The sequence below is a fragment of the Anolis carolinensis genome, chromosome 1 (assembly GCF_035594765.1).
Source record: "Anolis carolinensis isolate JA03-04 chromosome 1, rAnoCar3.1.pri, whole genome shotgun sequence".
In the NCBI taxonomy this organism is placed as follows: domain Eukaryota; kingdom Metazoa; phylum Chordata; class Lepidosauria; order Squamata; family Dactyloidae; genus Anolis; species Anolis carolinensis.
In genome coordinates this window covers 275,866,797-275,893,685 of record NC_085841.1, presented here as the reverse complement: position 1 = coordinate 275,893,685, position 26,889 = coordinate 275,866,797, and the positions used below count along the sequence as shown (strand labels likewise).

At 38.0% G+C, this 26,889-nt stretch overlaps 1 protein-coding gene across 3 annotated transcripts in view; it reads left to right on the top strand.

The window, feature by feature from the left end:
• The window catches only part of galnt18 (polypeptide N-acetylgalactosaminyltransferase 18), a 462,670-nt gene that overhangs the window by 328,782 nt on the left and 106,999 nt on the right, over positions 1-26,889 (top strand). For all 3 annotated transcript variants that reach the window (XM_062967703.1, XM_062967704.1, XM_062967701.1), the window contains one exon: positions 15,609-15,773. In XM_062967703.1, the coding sequence (XP_062823773.1) occupies positions 15,609-15,773 (165 nt within the window). The remainder of the gene's footprint in view (positions 1-15,608; positions 15,774-26,889) is intronic.

The following is a 26,889-nucleotide window of genomic DNA, read 5'->3' as shown; positions in this document are numbered from 1 at the left end:
GTTTAGAAATAAAACTCAAAGCAGATGTTTGCTAGTTTTGAGCATGTCAATACATTGGTTCTACTGCATAAAACTTCACCAAAACCTCTAATATGATAAAGTACAGATTCTTCGCATATCCTGAGTTATAAAGAGTTAGCTAGAAGCCTTACAAAGAGTAGAGTTATGTACATATTGAGCACCTGTGTATTCAACCAACTGAGAAGAAAAGGTTGAAGTTATTGGAAGACAATAGAGACAATAGACCAGCTTTCTGAAGAGCTTGGAATAAATTATTGTGTGGAACACTCCCACAATTCCCCAGTAACTATAGAATGTTTTAAATGAATTTATCTAAACTCAGAGTTCATAAAAGAAACACTTCACTCTGAGCCCATGAAATAAAAAAATGAGAACATGTAGTGTTAATATATCAAGGATACAAAATAAGGTATCCTGACTGTTCCTTCTGTTTTCAATTTCTGTGGTTCAAAATAGTGTTTACTTTAGAATCTCACATATTCTTTGAGGTGGGTTAGGGTTGGAAAGAGTAGTTTAGCCATGGTCACCTGCTATACTATGGAGATAACCAGATCAGCAGTCACAACCCCAGAATCTATACTGTGAGTAATGATAGCCTGTAGCCTTTTGCTGTCTGTGTGAATGATCTATGTCTTCCCTCCAGCTGTGCTCAGTAGAGCCCTGCCTGAACTGGAAGTAAATTAAATTCCCTCTTCATAGCTTTGTGTATTTTTCATTTTACCGAACAAAATGAGCCGACCCTGAATTGTGATTTTTATCTCCACAGGATACTCCCAACAGGATGCACACAGCATATTTATAGTTCTGATGCATTAAGCACTTTGCCAGTGTCCCTAAAACTCTGTGATCTTTTCTGTAAACATAATCGAAACGTTGCAGCCTAGCGAGTTATAACACCAAACATATCTAGCTAAAGTAAAGCACCGTGGAAGTTTTGCATTGTTTTCAGTGGGAAAAATTTCAACACAAGCTTCACAGTTCAGGTGGATTCAGTCGTGCATAAGCAGCATGATCTAATGCACACTTCCTCAGAAGAAGCTATGTCAGATTGCAGCAATAAATGGATTATTTTGGTTGAACCCTTTTTGTTGTTGCAAGCACTTTGTCCCCTTGGAATTATGCTATTCAAAAAGTTCCTACTGTCTTTAATAATCCCACGTGGTTTCAGTAAGATTAGAGAACATAAAGAAGATGTAAAATGTCATACTCAATTTCCTTTTATATTTCAGGTTTTAGAAATTGGACTAAAATCCCATAATGAAGTTTCTGATACAGGTTGGATATCTCTTATCTGAAATGCTTGGGAACAGAAGTGTTTTGCATTCCAGATCTTTTGGAAATCAGAAGTATTTCCATATATATTAAAGATGTAAACCCAGTCTAAATCCAAAATTCATTGACATTTCATATACAACTTATATGCACATATTTTTAATAATTTAATGCATGAGTTTTAGGGACACTAACATAGTCCTTAATGCATACGTTTTGTTAGATTGAACCATCAGAAAGGTAGGTTTCACTATCTCAGTCACAGGCTGCGACATGTGTTTTCCATGCCTGCAGGTTTACACAGGCATGGAAAAATGTATGTTTCACAGGAACAACCAGGTTTAAAGGGAAACTTTTAAACATATGTTTTCCAGCCTTTAATCCGATTACTTCTGCATTTTGGCCAAATATCGTCCTGAGACACTCACATTGGAGAGTTTCAACAAATCAGTTCACTGACATCTAGTGTGTTCTTGGTTGGGCTAATCATATTTAAGTTCTTTAGTACCAGTGGCATAATTTTTAATTTTCAGCTTTCCCCCCCACATTGTAACTCTTGACAAGGGTATACTACTGAGATCAAGCAGCATTAGACATTCATTCTCTCATATGTAGCTCTTCTAGTTTGGCTTAGGATGAATACAAAGTTCCCATTCAAAAAGTGGGTACAGAAGCTAGCAGTTTTATTTCTGGAAAGGAAAGAAAATGCAGTTTGTTTTTATTTCTGGGATTCTGATGGAAACAAACAGCTTTATGAAAGACCTCTAACATTTTATACTTGTTGATTTCTGCTGCCAGCTTTGCAGCCAGTAGAGTTATACATGCAGTCTGAAAGCTTAGTTTCAGTCTGCAAATATTCATTTATCTGTTTGCTACATTCAGTTTATTAAGTAGTGCAGTTAAATACTGTATGTATGGCACAGATACTTCACACAATCTAATGGTGACTTATAGTAGATATAATTCATATTTAGATGGCATTTATCATCATCAGGGATTCGCCTTGAGGTTTATTATTTTATTGCAGAAAAAAGAATTGCATTAGAAGGCACCCATCATGGCTTTGTTGTGAAAAATAGGTATGGCCCAAAAAGATGCTACACACACTTTCCATTTTGGGACGTAGTAGATGTAAGATTATCAGGAGACATTGTTCTGTAGCCTTGGAAATTCAGGACTGTGGCTTCCTTGGTTGAGTTCATCCACCTACAATGCGGTCTTTGTACTTTCCTACTGCTTTCTAACTTACCATTATTGTCTTTTTGGTTATACATGTCTTCTCACGATATGTCCAAAGAATAACAATCTCATAGAATCATAGAGTTGGAAGAGAACTCATGGGCCATCCAGTCCAACCCCCTGCCAAGAAGCAGGAAATTGCATTCAAAGCACACCCGACAGATGACCATCCAGCTTCTGCTTAAAAGCCTCCAGAGATGGAGCCTCCACCACACTCAGAAGCAGAGAGTTCCACTGCTGAACAGTTCTCACAGTGAGAAAGTTCTTCCTAATGTTCAGGTGGAATCTATTTTCCTGTAGTTTAAAACCATTGATCCACATCCTAGTCTCCAGGGCAGCAGAAAACAAGCTTGCTCAGATTAGTCATGTTGGTTTATAGGGAGAGTACAGGCTTGAATTGTGTCCTAGACTGCATTGGGTCTGGGGGAAAGGGGCAGTGGTGCGAATCTCCTAACTAATGGCTGGATATGAGTTAAAGACATCTCAACAAGCCATTAAGGTGGGAGTAATGGGAGCAATGGGAGTAAGACATGGGGAGTTTGTGCTCTTGATACTTGATTTTAATCCTCAGCATGTTCCTCCAGTTATGCTATTATTTTATTGGGATTCTTCTTATTGACCTCTGATGACATCTCTGCCAGCAGGATAGTGAGTTTTAGTCTAAATTTTTAAGAAATTATCTAAAGTTCTTAGCCATATTCCCAAAGTAGTTTTAAGGTTTGGACTCCCACAGAAGTTTCACTATCCTACTGTTATGGAAACCACAAGTTGTGTGTCTTCAAGGAGTTTCCAACTTCTGTCAGCCATGGGTTTTTGTTTTTTTTTTGTCAAAATTTGTTCAGAGGGATTTGCCTATGTTGTTAATTTATATTAAGGATGTTTATCAATTACTATATGTATTAGTGCTTATATGTAGTTTTATAACATTCAAATTGTTTTAGAAAACTAACAAACTTTAAAATGTAAGAAGAATTTTAAATAATTAAGATTAAACTTAATGAATGAAAGAAAGCATCTAAGAGTCATTTCAGACAGAGAAGCAGGTTTGTTCCTAAGACTGCTCTGTCATTTCCTCTCTGGAGCAAATCTCAGCCAGCTGTGCCCATGTAAATGCAAACAACCCTGCAGTCTATGTCGAACAGGTGTAGAAACTGAGTCAGTGGAAGATGGAAAAAGTAGACTGGGGTCCCTTGCACACAGCTGAATAAAATCCCACATTTTCTGCTTTGAACTGGAATATATGGCAGTGTGGACTGAGATAACCCAGTTTAAAGCAGATATTGTGGAATTTTCTGCCTTGATATTCTGGATTATATGGCTGTGTGGAAGGGCCCTCAGATACGCACACATGTAAAGGTTGAAAGAAAATGCTGGAAGTAATTTATTTATCCAGAAAATATTACTTTGAGTGCCTTAAAGTCTTGCCGTTTCTGCCCCTAAGACTACTGCGCAAAACAAGCCCTTTGCTCATTATCCCAAAACGTTACTAGCAGAATGTTATTTATTTTTGTTATTGTTGTTGTTGTTTAAACACTGTCCTCTCAGGTTCCCTCCTGTATCCAGGTTTCAAATCTACTTCTCACTGCCCCAAATTAATCTTTTTGTCTTTGAAACAGTTATTATTTCATGCCTTTAAACAATTTGGTTTTTTTTCAAATTATGGAAGCCACCAAATTGCTGGGAATTGTGATGCTAATTCTTCCTTAAGTGTCTTGAAATTACATCCTTCTCTCCAGGAGACTAGAAGGCTGTTCCATAGAGACCTTTAATATAGTTCTGATACAATTCTATTGGCTGGTTGAAAGGAAGCAATAAAACACAGTTGCACCCAGGTGATTTTTCCTCTGTACATGTCCTTGTTCTCACAGTTAGCTAATATACACATTGTGCAAGAAATTTACCTTCTAATGTATTTTTGTATTTTGTTTTCTCAATGATTTTGCATATTATTTTCATGAATAGAAACATTTAATGTGCACTTTCCCAAGTATATGCATGTCTGTTTGTATCTTTTAATTGGAGATTTGTTTAATAATTGAAAGTGTGAATTTTGAAGGCCAGCTTTGTTTCTGTTGGTGCATTGGATCCAGGGGCAGATTAGGCAGTTGCCTGTGGCGCCATCCTCTAGGGGGCGCAGTTGAGGGGCTCCTGTGCATGTGCGCGTACCCCCTGCCTCCTCCTCCCAGGGTCGCTCCGCTCGCCTTCGGCTTGGGCCCGCCTTTGGGCCTTCGGCCGTGGGCCCACCTTCAGCCTGTGGCTGCCTTCGGGGCCTGTGGCTGCCTCCGGGGCCAGGCCCACCTTAACCCACACCTGTGGCAGGCATCCTCAGAAGTTGTGAAGTCTGTTGGAAGCTATGTAAGTGGGGTTTATATATCTGTGGTATGTCCGGGGTGGGAGAAAGAGCTCTTGTCTGTTTGAGGCTTGTGTGAGTGTTGCAATTGGTCAGCTTGATTAGCATTTAATGGTCTTGCAGATTCAAAGCCTGCCTGTTTCCTCCCTGGGGGCATCCTTGGTTGGGAGGTGTTAGCTGGCCCTGATTGTTTCCTGTCTGGATTTCCCGTTTGCAGAGTGCTGTTCTTTATTTACTGTACTGATTTTAGAGGGGTTTTTTTTTAATACTGGGGGCCAGATTCCCTTTTGGTGGCCTTTTTAATTATCTGCCTTGATATTCTGGGTTATATGGCTGTGTGGACGGACCCTCACTGCTCTTCCACACAGCCATATAATCCAGAATATCAAAGCAGAATAACCCACAATATCTACTTTGAACTGGGTTATCTAAGTCCACACTGCCCTATATCCCAGTTCAATGTTTGGTGCTAAATTCGCAAATATACTAATTCCAACATAACATTACCATGTATTGAACTGCTTTTTCTGTTGATTTGTTGTAAAACATGATGTTTTGGTGCTTAATTTGTGAAATCATAATGTAATTTGATGTTTAATAGGCTTTTCCTTAATCCCTCCTTATTATCCAACATTTTTGCTTATCCAACGCTTTTATTTTTCAGTGATTGGTTTGGGGGGGGGGGCAAAATTCTGTTCGTTTACACTTGAAAATTACCTAGGGCTGGCCCTGATCAGAAAGTATGGTTTAGATACATTTTCACTAAAAAGTGGGCCAAATTGATTCCTCATCAACAGGCCCTAATAGAAAAAGATACTAAAACAGATAGATGAATTGGTTGGTTGGTTGGTTGTTAGTGTGTGCAGCCAACTACATGTGCAAAAATTAAGGTAGGCTGTTCATGGAGGTAACACTAGGGTACAACTATATTGTAGAATTTATTCAGTTTGATACCACTTTAACTGCCATGACTCAATGTATGGAATCACGTGGATTGTAGTTTTACAAGGTGTTTAGCCTTGCAGTGTAGATGCACCCCTAGAGTCATTCACAGTTTGGAAGTGATATTGCATGTAATGAAATAGTGGCTTTTAGAATAATGGGGTGCCATACATTTCTTTTTTTGCAAGTAGCATAATTACTGATAGGATAGCATAATTACAACATTATTCCTGTATGAGTATTGGTTCCACATTATTTCTGCTTGAAACTTGGCGGTGTGGTAATTTTGATCACACACAAGAGACATACCCATTTCATTTTCCGGATGTGTACATGAATCTTTTTTTTTGGGGGGGGGGGAGGAATGGTAAAACAAGGAAAGGAAAATTAAACAGTTTGAGTTGCCTTTAACCATGACATTTCCTATTTAAAATGGTAATGGTTCAATATTAAAAGTAATTTTGTAAGCCCTGAAGGCTGAAGATTGCATCCAGAGAAAGAGCAGAATGCCACTCTTACGGGATGCTTTCTTTGTTCCTTTCTACCACCATTGTTCCCCTACACAGACCTTCTGGAAGAGATTTTCCCAAACCTTTCCCCTCCCAGAAGCCACAGCAGTCTTGGCCAACTATGAGGAATCCTGAGAGTACAAAACATATAGAAAACCAAAATTTGGAAAACACTAAGAAAATTCTGACATGAGACCACAAAGTTGGGAATTTTTTTAGAATTACTCTTCTGCTCATTCACAACATTTATGGCTCCAAACCAGTGGCTTTAGAAGAATTGTGAAATCTTTTTTTTAATGCTATGTTTATTGATTGGCACTGTCTGATGTGAGACATAGGAATTCCTCCTGCTCATCCCAAGCCTTTCTGTTGTCACCTTCTACTCTTTTCTAAATGCAATGGAAGTGTTGCCAACACAGACAACTCAGAAGAATATAAGCTATAGTTTGTTTTTCTTTGCTTTGTTGGACTGCTTATTTATTCCCAGCTACACAGTATCAGTGCCACTCTTTATTACAGAAAGTCTTCATCTTCATTTACATTCTGGATGCCGTTTTCATGCTTGGAGTGTCACCCAGGCTGTCACATTTTTGCTCAGAGGGTTATTAGTGCAGCACTGAAGTCTTGTAAGTTCAGAATTTTTTGGCTACAAGAGCTGACATGTCAGGGTGCACAAATTGTTTTCCTGAATAAACCCCTGCCTTTCACTCTTGTGTGCATTTTTTCACATTTGCTTGCAGGCCACTGGAACTAATGCAGTGGAAGATTAAAAATAACCCCTTCCAAATGCAGCTGTTGCCAGTATGCACTGCCTACTTTCATTAGATTTTGGTTTTACATCTAAAATCTTGCTGGACCAACCGGCTAAACATTGGTGCAGGGGAGGCATGTCCCAGTTATTTTCTGAGCAAGAGAGCTGTATTCCCTCTTCATTTTGACAGCCACATTGCTATAAAGCTGTTTGAGAGGCTTGTATGTTTATCTACTTACCTTTGTGCTTACTTATCAGGAGTACCTAGGATTTAAGAGGCTGTTTTTTGAGCCTTTTGGCTGTTTTTATAAAACTGTTAGATATTTACATTTCTTGGTTGGCAGAAATCACTCATAGCTTTTGCAAACCTTGGAGAAAAATGATGCAAATATGGATTTACAACCCTGAAGTGACACTTTTCTTCCTCCAGTTTCAACCCTCTCCAGACATGAGGAACTCTTTCTTTGCAAACATTATAATTGTATAGTGTCTGTAGAAGCATTTCATTTCTGGAGAGCTAAATTCAAAGGCATTGAATTTACAGATCGCTCAGCTTCAAACCTAAGTACACTTATGTGAAATTAAGTGCCACTAAAATCGATGGGGCTTGCTTCCAAGTAAATTTGTTTTGGGCTATGTTGTAAGTGGAATAAACTAATGTTGCTGAAATGCTTTTCAGTAGTAGACATGCAATTTTATATGCCAATATGAAACACATTTTTGCAAAATGCAGTCTTTTGAAATCAAATATATTTACTTTTAAGGAAGCATTAACTAAACATCTTTATTCTCCCTATAAAGGCAGTGATTTTCATCTCCTTAGGGGGGAAATTACTTGCAAACAACTTCTGGAGATGAGAACTGGGGATGCTTTACATGAGGTGATGTGGGGATAACTTACAAAGAATATACATGATACATTTTGTCATATTTAATTAGATAAGTTCTAGGATTGCAAAGTTCTCATATTCCCACATTTTGGGAACTTCCCTGAAGTGTACTCTGTTGCCTAGTTTAGAAACTCTATAGCTCCCTGCAGAGCTTGGAATTAACTTGTAAATAGCTATTGCTTGTAATTGATTCTTTCCCTGCAAAAATATATAATTACATCACATCATTTATTTAAAATAGATAAAAATATCTAGACAGAACCCCTTCCCCCACAGTCTCCCCACCATGAAATTTAATGCATGAGCTTTTCATTAGAACCTTTTCTTGTTATTTCATTGAAAACCCAATATAAATGGAAACAACAAAATAACAATGAAATCATTTTGAACCATGGTGGGGGACTTGTCAGAAGAAAAGTTTCACATGAATTTTTTGAAGTAAAACAGGGCAGGATGAGAGGGATTACTGTTGGATGAAGGTTCCCATCATATAAGGTAGCAGAACAGACTGGAAAACTTTCAGGGCCCCTTTCTTTTCTTTTTCTTCTTCCTCAGTATTTCTTCGATGTATACAAATTCTATGAACATTACAGGCACCTCCTAGGGCTTTGCATAGCACAATATGCAAATAGCATTAGCACTGTAACTTGAGGAATTTATTTCTGGGGATTTTCTGGTTCTTGTTCTTTGGGAATGTGTCAGATATGGTTGAGATTCTCTGTAAGCGATGAGCCAGTTGAAATATCTCCCTCTTCACAAAGCAGCAAGAATCATAATAAAATTTCTTGCCCCCTTCAGGGACAGGAAAAATTAAGAGACAAGATTACTAATAATATTTTAAAACTATTTTAATAAAAGGGGGTTAAAACAGCATCACAAGCAAAATGGTGTACAGCTAAATACAACAAAGAAGCAGAATGAACTAATGTAGTGAATTTTGTGCATTGACTCGATTTAGAGATAGCACTGGATTTATGTATTGTCATGCACTGCAATGGATGAGATGACTAGATAACAGAAGATATTGATCTCAGCATATTTCTAAGACGTCATTAGTTGTAACTAATGTCAGTATCAACAGCAGAAAAAGAGCTTTATTTATGTGTATTAAAAGTCATGCTGATTCTAAAACATACCCGTTTTTAGAGATGTTTACATGGGAAGGAGTGTGTCTTAGAATGGAAGAAATACAGTATGTACCTGCTCTGGGGGAGTGCAGTCTCATCCCGAGTAGACTGTTTCCCAAATTCCCAGGTCTAATACCCACCAATCTATTGAGCTTCCCTCTTACCAGGATCCAACCTAATCCCCATATGACCTTAGTGATTTCATGTAGTTATTGAATGACACGAAAGATAAGAAGGAAAGCTGTGGCACTGTAAGGCTGTAAAAAACTGAGGCAGGGAGGAATCCTTTTTTATATCCCACCGCTGCCACCAAAATGTAAAGTTGTCTGGAAGGGGGAATTGATGATGATTTTAATTTTATATATATACCGCTGCCACCAATTGTGGAGATGTCAGGCAGAGGATAATTTATTCTTTTTAATCTTTCTTTACTTATTTCACTTTTGATGGTAACGATGCTTAGTTTAGAATATGAGTGTAACAGAGACTTGGATGGTTTAAAGAACAAAACAAGTTTATTTCATGCTCAGAGCTTGGTTACAATAACTTCTTTAAGGCACTTAAATAACTGTTACAAATAGATGTTGAGGTGTTCCAACTTCCACAATACTTTCTCCTCTTCAATCAAAACTATTAACTGATCTCTTGGATCTACTGGGATTACTTCCCCTTACTTCTCAGCCTCTACACATAACCCTAAACAAGTCACCCAACTTGCTTAGTCTGGCACTATTAGAGGTCTGCTTCCCTGGTTTCCCTAATCTGGAACCAGTGTCTTTCCCCTGTGACTAAAAATCACAGACTGCCTAAAATAAATCACCTTATTTTAGAATTGACTCATATTCCCTCATTTGAGCCACCCTGATCCTCCAACTGAGAATCAGACTTCACTGTAATTCCACCATTACAGACTGACCTGTTTTTAAAACATTCCCTCCTTTTTACTCCAAACGGCGGTTAGCTCCGCCCCTGCTGCTATGGTAACCTGCCTCAGAATGCTGAGCTGGTTACCCTCCCCCACGTATTGTTAACTCTAATACTTACCCATTTTAAACATAGCCAAACATGACTTTTAAAACACAATTAAACATGACATCTATAAACTAAAACATCACACTTCTTTACAAAGGCTAACAGGAACCCCCCAGTGCTACCCTCTTGAACCACCCTTCAGGTTGCAGCAGGTTTCTGCAATTTGAGAGTAAAATGTTTCATCAATCAGAGCAACTAAGGCCATTTCATTACTATGCTCTGACCTGAAACCAGACTGAAATGGACCCAGATAATGCTAGATAAATGTGAATTTGCTTCCTCATTCCTTTGCCACTAGAAATTGTTTGTTTGGTTCAGAGAGGTTTTTGAGACTGATTTTTTCCTTTAAATCTTGTGAAGTGGGCTGCAATGTTGCATGGAATATTAAAAAGTAGCATTGGGTGGGTAATAGTAATCTTCTTGATTAGTCAGCCTGCCCTTTGGTGCATGCTTCTGTGTGTATGCTTAGCATCAAAAAGGGGAACAAAAATGCACAGAAACATTTTACTCAAATTTCAGAAAACTGCTAAGAAAAAAATTGCTTGATATCTTAGAGGACATCTATACAAACTCTGAAATCCAGGATCAGTTAGGAAAGTTTTAAATGTATTATTCATTCATTCATTCATTCCTCTTTATTGGTACTCCGTGGCATCTACAAAACCTTCACCCAGCATCTCATTTCAAATTAGTTATTTTTTTTCTCATATTACTTATGCAACCATCATTATATTAATTTTAAAGGTGCAATAAGGATCACGAACAACTTGCAAACTGGACATTGGTTTATATGGCTTTAAGCTTTCACTACAGAAGTGGCAATTTTTCTTTCAGATAATCATCATGTGTTAAATTTGGACACCTTGCTGTAACTTTTTGCTACATGATAGGCCAGGCCTCAATTAATAATTTACAGTGATGATGATATTTCATCATTTGGTGAAGTCTTTACCAGCAGCAGTGGGTTTTCAAAGTTTGTTATTAATTTCATGTCAAATCTTCAATCCGTGATAACTCTGGCAATGTTTTATCATTAACACTAATGGGGTCAGGATTTCTTCTTTGTAGAAGATACTGAATTTCCCTGAACAGAAAATCTGTATTTTTCTTAAGATGACATATTAAGAAACATAGGGATGGCTTACGGAGTGTAGCTATTAATCTCTTTCCAGGGGATTGGCAGCCATTGCTGCTTGCATAACAAGGATCTGAAGGTCAAATCAAATGATATTTCAAACACGTAGCACATATCTGATGTCTGTTTTCAAGCATTGGTAACATACAACTAATACACCACATATGGTCACCTCTCCTTCATTTTGAAGCCCAAGAAACCATCGCCCTGCCAAAAGAAAACTAATTGAAAATGGACATGTGAACACCTGCATTTTCAGAAATCAACTCACACAGCATCTATAACTTGTTTTGCTAAAAGAGATGGAGAAAGAGCACTGGGGGGCGGGTTACTTTGGGAAACAGAATTAGACTCTTGCACCCTTTTGGTTTTAGAGGCTGATGGCTGGTCCCAGATGGAATTGGTCACCAGAACCTTCCTGTCCCTGCTTTGTTGTTGTTGTTTTAGTATTTCTGAAAGTCCTCATTCTGACCCAGATCTGCTGCCTCCTTGCCTTCCTTGGGAATATAGCATTCCTTGCCTTCCTTGGGAAAGTCTAGTTAGTCTGAGGAGAGGCAATATTTATCATGCCAAAAATACCTTGTTATGTCTTGAATGTAGATATGTGCCTGAAGGAAATATATTTGATGCTTTATATCTCTCCCTCCCCAACACTCCCCCCTTCCTCTTACCAATCAGCAGTTCAGATTGTTACTTTCACTATGTTTTGTATTCACTTTGATTTTTGTGTATTCAGTAAAATTCCCCTTAGGTAGGTCTGTGTGATATGGGCTACAGATTCCAGTATTTTTGAGATACGGTATTGCATATGCATTTCTTAAAAATGTAATTATGCAGAACATGTATGAATTCATGCCCATTCACTGGAAACGTATCTAGTAACAATAACTCTATGGGTAGGCCATTTAGACCTCCATGGGAGAGAGGTACATTACTTAACGTGACATCTAGTTTGAAGCTAGTAATTATACCATCTCTCTTTATCAAGAGATAATAGATTAAACCAGTAGGACTTGAACCAATGAGATCAAGTGCATTTCGAAGAAACCTTGGCGAGGATCAAATTGAAAATTCACAGTTAGACAGTTGGGGTCAGGCTTAGAATGTGTAGAAAAATCGATGTTTGAGATATATGCATTGGCTTTCTGTTTTGTTGGAGTGCAACCAATTCAGGCTTTGTAGTTAATTATTAAAATAACAATTAGGCATTAATTAAATTCATTGATTAAAACTTGCAGCTTAGAGGTTATTCTTGCATTCCAAGCATGAGTCTTGGAAGCAGCTGACACTGAAATTGATACAAGCCTCAGATTTAGAGTTTCATAGTTTATTTATTGAGTTTTTACCCCACCGTTCTCACAAAATGAGATTCAAGGCAGTTACAATACCTTTTAAAAGATCAAGACCTTCCTCCCTGCCTCCCCCCTTTTTTATTTGTCTTTGTAATTAATATTTTATTAAACTTTCATAAAACATCCACTTAATGCCTATCCAAAATACACTGGCAAATATATATATTATATAAAATATATAGATGCAAAGAAGCCTCATCAAGACATATTGTCATACTATATTACCCCAAAGTTCTCTAAATATAGTTTATAAGGAGATCAGAGACACATACACTTTGTTGATTAAGATGGTAGAGTAGCAAGAAGATCACAAATCATGAGTTTAGGAAATGCTTGGCTATAGCTACCTCTTTGATCCAGTTGAAAACCTATGCTTCTCTGTGCCTGACACAAGGGTGTTAGAGAGTATCAGCCACCACACTAATACATGCACTAAACTCTAGAACAGCTTGTAAACTGAATCAAAGCAGAAAACTAATAATTGAATCAGTGACATGTCTGAGAATTTCAGAAAACGCTTCCATCAAGAGTTACAAAAGATTAACAAAAATATGCTGGTTAGAAGTCTCAATTGGTCTGAAGGTGAAGGGGGTATATCATCAAGTGAACCTAAGGTTCAGTTAATATGTTATCTCTGTTTCTTCTACAGGAAACTCCAGCTATCGCCTACCAGTGATAGATTTTGTAGTTCATACTGTATGGTAGAGAAGTAGTGAGTGAATCCGTTATGGCACTGTATTGCAGACCACATAGTCCAGCCATGTCAAGACTGCATTGATTGCATTGGGCTGTCACGTCACCCTTCTGTGCCACCACTGTCCTTCCCAAAAAGACACAGGACTCAGTGTCTTTCAGCAGATTGGTCTGAATCAAACCTAATCCAGATGTCCACTGTGCCCCTTGTTACTGTTTTTGTGGCATTGTAGTGAAATGTTTAATCTATTGTGACTGTGGAAGTGTGTGGATTCGTTCCGGCAAGCATTCCAGCAGTCAAGAGGTTAATTGCAGCGAGCCCTGATTGATTGCTAGAAGGGCAAAGGACTAAGACTTCCGTTTGTGTGCTACATGACAGGAAGATATGTCATAGACTCTGGAATGCAGGGAGGTGCTTCAGTTCACTGATAACGGACTCAGAGAGAGACGGAGAAACTCCATGATTTGATCTTGCAGAAGCAAGATGTTTCCAGACAGCTTTGGTTATTAGCATTGTAAATATTACTGTAAATAAAGTCTATAGTGCCACTGGTTTCAGCAGATAAAGTCGACTGTCCTATCGTTCTTTGTCGGTGCAATTTTCGCAGTTGCTGAAGTGGTCTGACAGGTGAGCAGAGGTGAGACCTGATTCAATAATCAGTCAGGATGCCTGTCCCTGACACCCCTAAACTGTGAGATATGCTGGAGTTTTCCTTGAGTTTTACCAAAGTGGGGCAAAGCCAGTTTAGCCCAGGAAAACCCACAATACTCACTGGAAGTAGTAGAACATCATGCTAATAGTCATAAATCAATTCAGGGAGAATCCAGGTTTTCTTGACAGTGCAGAATCATTCTAAGACTCAAAAGATGGTAAACACAAATTTCAGAGATGGGATGGTGGTGACACTGTTTGACATCCATATTTATGCTTCTTGGGTAACTTTTTCAGCAAATATGGTTTCACCTTTCTGGGCCACTTATGGATATTGCTAATAACATAATTTTTTAAGTATAAAAAGATATTGATATATTCCTGTTGAATAGGCAAAGGGGTATACTGGATTTTATTTACCGCAAGTAAGAGCAGAGATATCAGTTGCCTATGCAGCTTATGTATAAGTAAATCATGGGACTGGTGGGCTCACTACAGTGCCCATCTGATGATTGGCAATTCTTGAACCTAGCTACTCAAACCTCCAGGTCAATTGCTTGATTACAGTTGCCTTTATGGCATACCTAGTTCACCCAAGGATTATATATCTAAGACTCTAGCATATAAGTAGATTATATGGGAAGGTGTGTCTACATTTAAATTGGTAAAATTGACAGGGGTCAACCTGGTCTTAGCTCCAAGATCAATTTACTCATTAGCTTTGGCATTATGTGTGCTTTAATATGTGTGGCCCTTTACAGGGATACTTTTGGAAAGCCAAAATAGTTCGGTTAAATCAGTGTGGTCCACATTTAAACAAGGTTCTGACATAATCTTCCATTATAGTATCTGCTACATGCAAACATTTCCCTATTTACTTGTGTTTCTGCTTAGGAAATAGAAAAACTAAGACCTGTTTTTTTTTTTTACTTTCACACATACACGTGTTTAGGGAAGTGCAGTTTGCAAATGAATTGTGTTCACATACTGATTGTGAGGAGATATCAAGAAAAAGGTGTTTTCTCCAGGGTCAACTGTTTTTATCTGACTGTTTCAAAAATATTTTCTTCTTTTCCTCCCCATTCTCTGATCCTCATATCTCTGCTTGTTCTGTGTATTTTAATATATGTGTTAAATTCAGCTTTTCTAAGTGTTATTTGGCAGCCATCTTTTCTGAGATTAGTTTTCCTTCATCCCTTGCCTCAGTCTGTTGTTCCATAGCCAAATCTCTCTCAACTCAGTTGTGCTGTTTCTTCTTTGTATTTTAATGTGGTATTATCCTCAGATTAAGTTATTGTATTAACACTGTGGCATATCCCTAACTGAACCCAGCTCCTACTCAATACTTTTGGGCTTTTTTAAAGCCACTTTCATTTCTTCACCCACAGAAGTAGACTGGAACTGCTTCCCTCACCTGATCAGTCTGTGCTCACTTCTATTTGATATTGCTCAAACCATTTCTTACTCTTCAAGTTGTATTTTAAAATATTAAATTTGTTCGTATTAGAGATGGGATTTTTCAAGTTGAAGTGTGATATGAGAGTTAGTCCTGGCTCATATGGTACCTGTTTTCATCAGCTTCTGACTAAAAAGTTCCCTGTGTGTTCAAAGCTCTGAATGTGTCCTCTTCTTTTTTGTTGCAGAATGTCTACTACACAGGCAGCCAGCAGTTCCACGTGGGCGTTTTAAGCCCTACCATTGATGATGATGACAACAGATGCCTGGTGGATGTGAATAGCCGACCTAGGCTAATCGAATGCAGTTATGCCAAAGCCAAAAGGATGAAGCTTTATTGGCAATTTACTCAGGTACTTTATACCTCCTCTACCACCACTTCCAAAAATGAAATTAATCATTATAAGCAAAATTCCATCTCCAACTGCCACTGAAATATGAATGATTTACAGATGTACTTCATCAAATGGGGTGGGCCTAGTTGTCCAAAAGGAGTGAGATCTCTGAAGGAAATCAATCACTCACACAATGAGATGGTAGGGTGAGACCATATTCATTGGCAGAGTTCTACTCCCTTGGAGCTGGGAACCTCCTCTGTGTGTGTCTAAGATCCTTATGTGATTCAGAATCGTACCCGATGCAGATTCAACGCTATCAACCTTCATAGTGCTGATGTACGGAAGGTGGCAATGAGGACCTTAGAGTAAGGGTGGAAATCGGCTAGTATTATTATACACATGTGACTGGAAAGGTTTTATCATTCCTTTCTAGAACATTCCTCATTGTTGCTTACTAGTTAACTATTAGAATTAAATAAGAAAGATCTCCTGAATGGGACTTAGATGGATTGACAATACATTGCCACTGGATTGTAATATTTCAAGGAACATGTAGGTGCTCACCTGCAAAAAGGAATATTTCCACATATTGCAGGATTTTTAACCACTGAATCCATCAAGGTTAGGCATCTGGGTGAGCCAGGGATAGAGGTGGAGCTGGTATTTTTAATTCTGCACATAGCATATTCCTTTTGAATTCTTAACATCATTTTCCCATTGTGTTTCCCTGGGAGTATTAATGCCAGCTTTAAAATAAATTTTAAAAACCTTGTCTGAAAGCCGTCCATTCTCCAAACATCCACAAAGAGAAAGCCCTGAAGAAGAGAAGACGAGGCTTCTTCCTTTGTCTCCTGATGATAAATTAAGAGGCAAGGGAATAATTAAAGCCATGCTGTTCAGAAAGAATTGTTTTGTTAATACCCACTGTGATTAAAGTGTTGTTGTTTTGGAACACATAATGGGATGAAAAGTAGTTTTTTGCAAGCTGCAAGAAAACTAATGAGACTAATCAAGGATTCAGAGAGAAACGCGTACATATTGTGGCCGCTTTCTTTTACACCACAAAAAGGAGAACATCTCCCAGGAGAAAAAGGCTGGAAAGCTTTTTGTAAGAATTGGAAATTGATCTTATTTTGCCTTTATCGCATTCTTGAAATTCTTTCTACCTTATTTGTGCTTGGTGATGTCTTACTTAGTCGTCATGTTTACATGAATGCAACTGTCAAGTAAATAAAAAGCCAGTAAGATTGCAAGGGAGTAAACAGTATAGGAGTCTGAAATGTATTTTTCCTTTCGAATTTAGAATAGGAGTGGGAAATACAGAGCACAAAGACCCTCCAAGGCCTTTCCACCAAAACATGGATTTGACACTAAACAGGATACCATTACAGGAGTATGTAACCCATCAGGTCATCAAAGTGTGACCTGTTAACCACATGTAACTCCAAAGAAAGGCTCTGAACCTGCCTACCAGCTCCAAAGTCCTTAGACTCAAAATGTTTACACTGATTTCCCCCCCCCCTTTTTTTCCACTTGAAAATCAGCCAGAAGCAACCCAATACCAGCTGTCAGTGCTGTGGACAACCTCCCTCAGTCCAACCTAAAGGTCACCTATCTCCTTAAGAAAACAAAATATACTGTCCAAATGTGATGTTACACCATTTTTGTGTGCCAAACATCATGGTGTGACTTGCAAACAGAAAGTGCATAACTTTTGCAAGCAGAAATAAGGCAGCCCCTTCATTGGCATTATAGTCTCATCACTGTGAGTAGAAGAATCAGCCTTCAAGAACATTGCCTTCACTCTCAATAGACAAATATACAGTAGAGTCTCACTTATCCAACATAAACGGGCCGGCAGAATGTTGGATAAGCAAATATGTTGGATAATAAGGAGGGATTAAGGAAAAGCCTATTAAACATCAAATTCGGTTATGATTTTACAAATTAAGCACCCAAACATCATGTTATACAACAAATTTGACAGAAAAAGTAGTTCAATATGCAGTAATGCTATGTAGTAATTACTGTATTTATGAATTTAGACCCAAAATATCACGATGTATTGAAAACATTGACTACAAAAATGTGTTGGATAATCCAGAACGTTGGATAAGCGAGTGTTGGATAAGTGAGACTCTACTGTATCACCTTTTTTCAGCACACTGTAATGTTTGTGTTGTTATGTAATGTTTGTGTTGTTTTTATGATTGGAAACCGCCCTGAGTCCCATCCAGGGGATAGGGCGGTATATAAATAAAGTATTATTATTATTATTATTATTATTATTATTATTATTATTATTATTATTATTATTATTGTCCAAAGACAAATGCTTTTCTTTGAAACATTTGCTTGACACACAGAGATCTTATGTATTTTCATGATAGGAGAGCTAAGTGAGAATTTAGACCAGAATAGGGATTATTTAAATGGACCAGATATATAAAAGGCTATGGTGCTCAAAGATTCATTAAACTGTACTTCCCTTATATAGAGAAACCAGTGCGTAAATCCACAAAACATGATTATCATCAAGGTAGAAATTTCAGCCATAGCATTTTTTATTAATCTCCTTGTGTGGCTAATGCTGTTTGGTAGTTATCAAAGGATCCTTTGAGTATAATTGTTTCCTGTTGTGATGCACCATGCAGAAATGTCTAAATGTTAACTAAACTGAGCAAAATCACAAGGCAAAATTTAATACTGTAGTAACAGGTGACAGCTTTTAAGTAAGCAGGCAAATCCTATGCCTGTCATAAATAACGCAACAATAATTTTTCACCATCTTTCTCTGCTTCATTATTGTTCCCCAGGAATGGGCTGTCAGGTTGAAATACAATACATCATTCCCATAGTTTAACAGTACAATGCAGACAGGGAGTTGAAATATAAACTGGGAGATAGATCGGTAGAAGAGAAACGGCAGGGTGGGGTGGGGGGATAAAAAAAAATGAAGGGATGAAGTTAAAATTCAGTATGATTGCTCTCTCTTTTTAGACTTAAATTCACTTGATGTTCCGTATTTGGATTGTGGATTTAGAGGAATTGATGAGGGACATTATCAAAATGGCTGATATGAAAATTAGAAACAAGACTAGTATTGCTTCCCCCGGTGCTGCAGTGGGTTAAACCACTGAGCTGCTGAACTTAGTGACCGAAAGGTCGGTGGGTTGAATCCGGGGAGTGGGGTGAGCTCCTGCTGTTAGCCCCAGCTTCTGGCAACCAAGCAGTTTGAAAACATGCACATATGAGTAGATCAATAGGTACTGTTTTGGCAGGAAGGTAACAGTGCTCTATGCAGTCATGCCAGCCACATGACCTTGTAGGCTTCTATGGACAACGCCAGCTCTTCAGCTTAGAAATGGAGATGTGCACCAACCCCTAGAGTCGGACACGACTAGACTTAATGTCAGGGGAAAACCTTTACCTTTACTATTCCTTCCATGTGCTGTATAATTTCTGAAATAATCATTGTCCTTCATGCATAAATTTAAGAAAACATATTGCTGATACCATGTGGGGAAAGGGAATTGTACCCATTGCCCTATGAGTTAATTGGTGTAGTATACACAGCAAAGTAGAATCCCAGATCGTATTGAAAGGATCGCCACAATTAACAAGTCACAGAGCCAATGATAGTTCCCTGCAATGATAAGCAAAAGACTTACCATATTTACTCAAGTCTAATGCTCACCATTGCCAAAATTGAGGTGTGCATTAGATTCAGTGGCATGCTAGAATTACGCACATAAACCCTCCTGTGTGAAAAGACCCAAAGGAATCCAGAACCCCGGAAGCTGGACAAGGAAGCAGGGGGGCTCAAAGACGCTGTTCCCAGTGGTGACCACTGCCTCAGGACTCTATGGCACCCAGGGGAGGAGGAGGAGGGCATGGCTCATGACCCAATTATTCCTGCCGCTTAACCATGGATCCTGCCTCCCAGGCAGCCCTCGGGTTATGTTTCCCACCCCACCCCCAGACTCAGTCCCATGCAGTTCTCATTCATAAGGCTAGTTGAGAATTGCGTGACATAGGAGCTTGGCTTGTTAAATGGCCTTATTCATGCTGCCTGCCTCCCTGACATGCTATGCCTGTGCTGTTGGCACATTACATTCAATGGCAAATTCTTTTTTGTAATGTGCATCTTCAGAATTGAGGTGTGCATTACATTGATGATGATGTACTGTACCTGAGTAAATACGGTAAATGCTGTTTTACTATTGAACTCTCTCACTGCTATTGAACTCTCCTTGAGATTATCCCTGTGTTTAAAATATAGGCAGACCCCTATAGGAGGAGGTGTCACAAAGCCACATCCCACCTGAGGCTCTGAACTTGGGGCCTTCTGCATGCAAAAAATAAATTCCTGGATTTGTACTTTGAGATATGTTCAACACCCCCCACCACCAGCCCCGTCTTCCTGTTTTTAGCTATTATGGAAAATTCTACAAAACCATGTCTAAAATAAGAAGACTTTAACATTAGCATTACAATATCCTTTTCAATCTTGATTATTTATAGAAAATTAGTCCATAAGAAACTGGAGTATGTTGACATGCAGGTTCAAGTTTGTTTGCATTAAAGATAGTGGGAGCTGATCCCACTTGATTTTTAAGACCAGTTGGAATCTGGTGCCTTTAGGATAATCCCTTCAAAGTTACTACACAAACTATAATACTTTATTAGACTGGTTCCCTTTAGTGGTAAGGAAGTCTGCACTAGTTTTTGTATTTTTCATCTCTAGATACTTGTTTGCCAGGCACACATAATGTGATATGCTGATACATAATGAGAATATGCTAATTAGAAGACCTACACTAATTAATCTTGGTTAGAAAGTAAAGTGAAGTCTTGAAAAACCAATTTTCCAGTGGATCTATTCAGCTTTTGGAAAGAACATAATGTTTTTCACCTCTAATAGCTGTACTTGCCATTTTTATGCTGCGGTTCAAATAGCAACATTGATATCATAAGAATAAACCAAAGTCCGTCTTCCTAAAGTAGAAATACTGTTGGAAGAGATGCTGTCACCTACAAGGCAATTAATATATCTTACGACAGATACTGAAAGTGCTTGTTCAATGTTAGGTGGTTTTGAATGAGGGCTCTATAATGCTTATGATAATGTAATGTTTCCGTATTCCTGTGGCTAGCTATATCTTTCTCTCAGTTCAATATTTCTTTTGTCTTCACCCCTATTACCTTTGTTTGTTTTCAGTTTTATGTCCTGTGAAGTTCCTCTTAATTTTGTCAACTATGTCATGAGATTACCTGTAATGTTATGATATCTGCAATACCCATAGCAAAATTAAAAGGGCATCATGTGAGCCATCATAGACAGATTGAACAGCAGTGGAGGCAAGAGAGCAGAAGGCAGTGGTAGCAAAGAAGAAATCTTACAATATTTGAGAGAAATAGTAAAAGTAGGTAACATTTCACACAATCCTAAAACCAGATTAGCAACAAAATAGTCATTTACCAAAAATATGGTACTGTATTTGAGATCATAAAGTGATTGTGTGGTTTCTTTCAGACTGGATCTATGTTTACTAAAGTCTGACATAGAACCAATAGAGAACAAGGATTGGAGCCCTTAGGCCCTGGCGCCTGTTTGCGATATCACTGGGCTATCCCTATTCTGCTGAACACCTGAGCAGAATGAGAAATAATCACTACTCCTCCTTCCCAAAAAACAGTTCTTCAGGCCACAGTCAGGTCTGGACCTTTCAATTAAAGGAACCACATAATTCCTTTATGGTATTAGTATAGGCAGTCACTCGTGGCAGAGTGTGATTGTCTTCCAGAGTCTAGGCAGTGGGTCCGTAAGTGACTGGGGAAGCCTATTCTGCATCTGCATGGTCTTTCACAGCCAGCACATAGATTTACAGGTGTTCACAGCAAAACTTGCGTAATGCGCCTTCCTCTTGGCATGTTTCTCCCTTTCACCTTCTATTCATGTCTCTTCAAAATCTACATCACTGTTGGTTACAGTTAACCCTGAGTTAGAGTGCTCAAGAGCCAGGGCTTCCCAGTTTTCTGTGTTTATGCCACTTTTTAAGGTTGGCTTTAAGCCCATATTAAAAAATTTTTTTTGCTGTCCACCAAGATTCCATTTTCCCTTCTTGAGCTGAAAGTAGAGTAACTGTTTTGGGAGATTGATCAGGCATTTGGGGGATCATCGCTTCAGTGCTGGTGGTTTGCTCGCTTGTATTCTTAAGAGATTTGCAGGATTTTTCAAAGGCTGATGGGATATTTCTAGAAGTTGAGAGTGACATTTGTAGATGGTCCATGTTTTGCAGGCATCCATCTTGGAATAGCAGATTATTGCCTGAATAACAATAATCAGAATGTTTCTTGGCACTTTCTCAATTTTTGATTTATTGTAATTGAGTTCTTAGGGTGGAAAGGAGAGGGCAAGTTTGTTATAGAGACAGAACCCTTCATTAGGGTTGGGTGTTTGTATTGGAATATAAGGGCTTGCCAGTTTTGGAGTTTGCTAAACCTTTCTGTAATTTAGGATATAAATCATAGATATTGTTGTTGCTTTGTGCCTTCATCATCCAAACCACTACGCCATGCTGGTTCCCTATATAAATAGTATTCCTCGCCCCCCAGTATTAACATGAACTTTCTAATTGAAAAGGGATTACTAATTGATGAAAGGAAATTTAAATAAGAAAAATTAGCATTTCTTCCCCACAGTTTGCTAAAATTCCAAAGATCGATTTAATGAGCCATTTGCAATTTAGAATATCAAATAAACATCTTATTTTTAGCAACCTAAACCTTTCTCTTCTCACTATGCCTTCTTTTTCAGTGGTTGGTCTCACATAGAATTATCACTAGCAAAAAAAGCTTGTACTGACCTCATTCCATAAACTCGCAATCATATTACATGCTGATTTAGCCTCAGCCCAATTCTTTCTCTCAACTAAAGCAGACCCACTGAATCACTGAAATCCACATAATTGTTAACTTATACATTTCACTCAGTAGGCCTGCTCTAAATGGTTAGACTCAGGCCTTATTTCAAAGTCTGGGTTATCTTACGGTCTTGGAGGGAAGTATTGGGTCATTGGAAATTTAGATGTGAATGTTCAGTGGAAAGATATATACAGTAAATGAAAATTAGTATATATTACAAATAAAAAGATAGGATTTTAAAGTGTACATATTTTACGAGTTCTGAGAATATTCATTGGTTCATTAATCTGTAGCAGATATACTTCTTCCATAATGCATTGACCTAATCATGCATTTTGTGCTCCTCGACAGACTGTTCCTCCTTGAACCTTAATGTCCAAAGTATGAAAATTAATTGTCCATATAATCAACTTAACTTCCTCACAGCAATGCATTTAAATGTAGGCAGTATAATTATTCAACCCTTTTGAAATCCCATTGACCCAGTGAAATCAAATTTAAAGACTGTACTTGGCCTGAATGTACTGTTCTTTAACTGTATGAAATGTCTTTGGATGTGGCAGGAAAAAATAGTGTTATTGTCCATTCAAACTTGTGACAGCTTTCATTGACAGTTTTAGTTTGCTCCGGACAAAAGTGAAGGTGGAGTGATAGTAATCCAAACTGTGGTAACTTCCAGGATTGACTATTATTATAGTTTATCATAAGGACTATTTAAGGGTGCAGAACAGGGATGTCAAAATCATTTTCACTGAAGGCCACATCAGCCTTATGGTTGCTTTCAAAGGGCCATTGAATCCATGGACAGAGGATCCATAGATACAGAGGGCCAACTATAATTTTTTACATAGTGGTTGGTGCTCTTTAGTTTTTACCCAGTTGGATCCTCGAATGCCATATCACTTTTGTTTATCCACCATGTGGACTGGGCATAATGGAAACCCAATGGCACTTATGGTTCTGAGGTTGGAGAAAAGTTAAAGGATATTTTAAATATCAGACAATCATATTAAAAAGCCTTGTATCTAAATTTAAACCCCACTCTCCTGACTAAACAAAACCAACTTCAGGCCTCCAAATGTTAGTGTATTGCACTTCCCGTCAGCTTTAATAATGATGTCTCATGATGAGGAATACAGGAGTTGGAGTCCAGCATCCAGAGAACCACATAAAATGGCATAGCGGTCCTTGAGTTTGACACATGTGGTGTAGGAGAAGCAAAACGAGGACATTACTCCTGTAAATAAGAATTCTTCCACCTTCATGAAATTTCCCTGCATTTCCAAAGTTTCTAGCATTGCAGAGAGCAAGATAGTCAACGTCAAAACCAGAACTGGCCTAATCAAAAACCAGAAATCTAACCAGGAGAAATTTCATTTTCATTTTCAATTATATATTCTTATATTATCTGTGTTCATATTCCTCTGTGAACTCTGTTCTCTCTTTTTTCCTTGGATACCTGTTGTTTTAAAAACTCAACTGCAGTTTTCAGTTACTGTAATGTCAGAAATTTGCAGACTTCAGTTCCTACAAATAGGAACTGGGTGCTATAACACCTGAATTAATATCCTGTTTGTTTCCAAGTACAATGTGAGAATTTGGCACTTATTGTTCAAAGAGCTAAATGGCTTGGGGTACCTAACTATGAAAGGAAGTCCATCCCATTCATTATGGATTTCTGGGTAACATCCAGCCTTCTTCAGATGGCTGTTGGCTTGAACAGTGGGAGTTCCCATTCCTTTCCCTGGACTCCTACATCTCCTTCCCATTCCCATACCTCAGATTTACTCTTGATAGTTCCCTTGATATCTGCACACTCTGCTTTTAATTAACAATCTTTACTGCTGCTTTATGTCTCCTAGCTCAGTTTTATGATACAATGTTTCCTATGAACTACCTCTAGACTCCCTTGCTTGTATAAATGTATAAAATAAGCAAGATGCTGTGATAGATAAACATTATATATATATATCCACCCACAAGGTCATTTTAAAATCATACATTCAAGTTCCAACTCTATGTAGACTTTTTAAATGTAAACAATTACAAGTAACTAGCTGTGTGTGCGTGTACACATGCTTATTAGTCAATCAGGATTGATGGGATCTGGCCACTTCTTAGCTACAGAACTTGGGTAGTTACATAATTAAGCAGCATATCTAGAATACCAGCCAACTTTTAAAAGTAATATCCTGAACTCTGGACCTATCATGGAGTAACTATGAAATTCAGTAAAGAGCTATTATTACTGAGTTTACATACATATCATTAGTTTCTGCTTCCATTGGTAGCATTAGTATTTAATTACCATTCAAATTAGGTGAGCTCTATGCCACTGCTTCCCCTTCCTGCCAGATGTAAATTAGTTTTATTAAAATGCTTTAATTAAAAAAAGTATTCGGTGTTCATATATTATAGTTTTTGCGAATTACACAAATAATATAAATGGTTGTGCATGAAAGATCTACCATTTTGCTATTCCCTTAACATTGTAAAAATAGAGAGAGTGAAAAAATATGCTAATCAAAACTCTAAAATCATGTACACTCCATTGGCTATTTCAACATTCTATATACTCTGTGTTGGATTTTGGTTGTGCGTATATGAAATGTAAATCAAGTGTTTCTGCTGTTTTGCAAGTGTGTGTTTCAGCAATGAAACAGTTAACAGCAGGCCAGTTTGACTGATAGCCTGCTGTGACCTATGAGACATGATTGGAGGTTGGAACTTCCTTCAGACTAAGGAATGTGCTTTCTTATCTCTGTTGAGCTGTGTGTGCCCTGCTGTGAGGCAAAAAAGAAGAATGCCAGCTTCCAGCAATGGCTTTTGCTGCATTTGTAAATATGATTTGTAAATACTGAATAAATGTTTGGACTTCAGACTGCAGATGTCTTTGAGTCTGACATTGGAGAGGAATTGGTGAGGGCAGAAGGTTCACCAATTCGTCAGGGTGCTGATCTGGAGAAGATGATCGATGGTGTTTGAAGAAACCGACCAACAGACGCACCCTGACCCCTGGCTCTGCATCCTGACACTCTGATCTGTCATTACTTCAATAATGTAAACCAGTGGTTCTCAGCCTGTGGATCCCCAAGTGTTTAGGCCCACAACTCCCAGAAATCCCAGCCAGTTTACCAGCTGTTAGGATTTCTGGGAGTTGAAGGCCAAAACATCTGTGAACCCACAAGTTGAGAACCACTGATATAAACTTATTCAATAATAAGCAATTGGAATGTAAATCAAGTTTTTTAGTAGTTATTGCTTCTCATCAGGATTAGGGGATAATAGTTAGCAAGATTATATGTAGAAGGTGCTACATAATGTCCTTTCTTATACACTTTGGAAGGAAAAACTGACTCCAATGACAAAGATGGACTTTTGAATTCAAGAGCTAAGGGGCCACGTTGGCCTTTCATTCAGGGAAAGGTTCTGCTATTCACAAAGACTCCCAGTGGCTGATGGGGAAAAGGAAGTGATTTTTGTTGATCCCGTCAATATTGTCAATGATATTTACATTGTCTTCTCCACCTCCATTTCACTAAATGGAATACTTTACATGCAGAGTATATCTTATGGGAAAGTAGGATAACAAATCGAAGAGAACCTTCAGTTTATTGCAAAGCCCAGTGGAGAAGCTCAATTCATTCAGCTCTCCATATTGTTTTTAGGAGAATAAGGTTTGTGAACAACGTTTAACCTAGATAAAAACTAAGACAACTCTCTACTAAAATACAGTTTTGCACATTCAAGAAATCTATTAAATGATTGTAATTATTATATAATAATTTTGAATTCAAGAGCTAATGATAATTCTTCTTGTACCATTGCAATGACCCATTGAATTACAAAGCATTCTCTTTCTTGTAGATGTTTCTAATTGGTAAAAATAAGGTAAATACAACACTAGTCCAATTAAGAGTATACTCATTTAAATCTATAGGATTTAAGTTGTGATAAAAATGAATTTTAGTGGATCTAATCACACTTGATATAGCTCTATGAATCTATTAATATTGATGTGTTTTGTATGCGCTATGAGTTTCTACATTTGTCTAATAAATCACCCAATCAGCCAATCAAAATGCAACGTATCTATCACTATTCCATCTTCTCTTTTTATCTCCTCCATTGATCCACATGATAAATGGTACAAGAACCCTGTCCATAATTGTATCAATTAGAAAAATGACCTGAGTGAATGTAA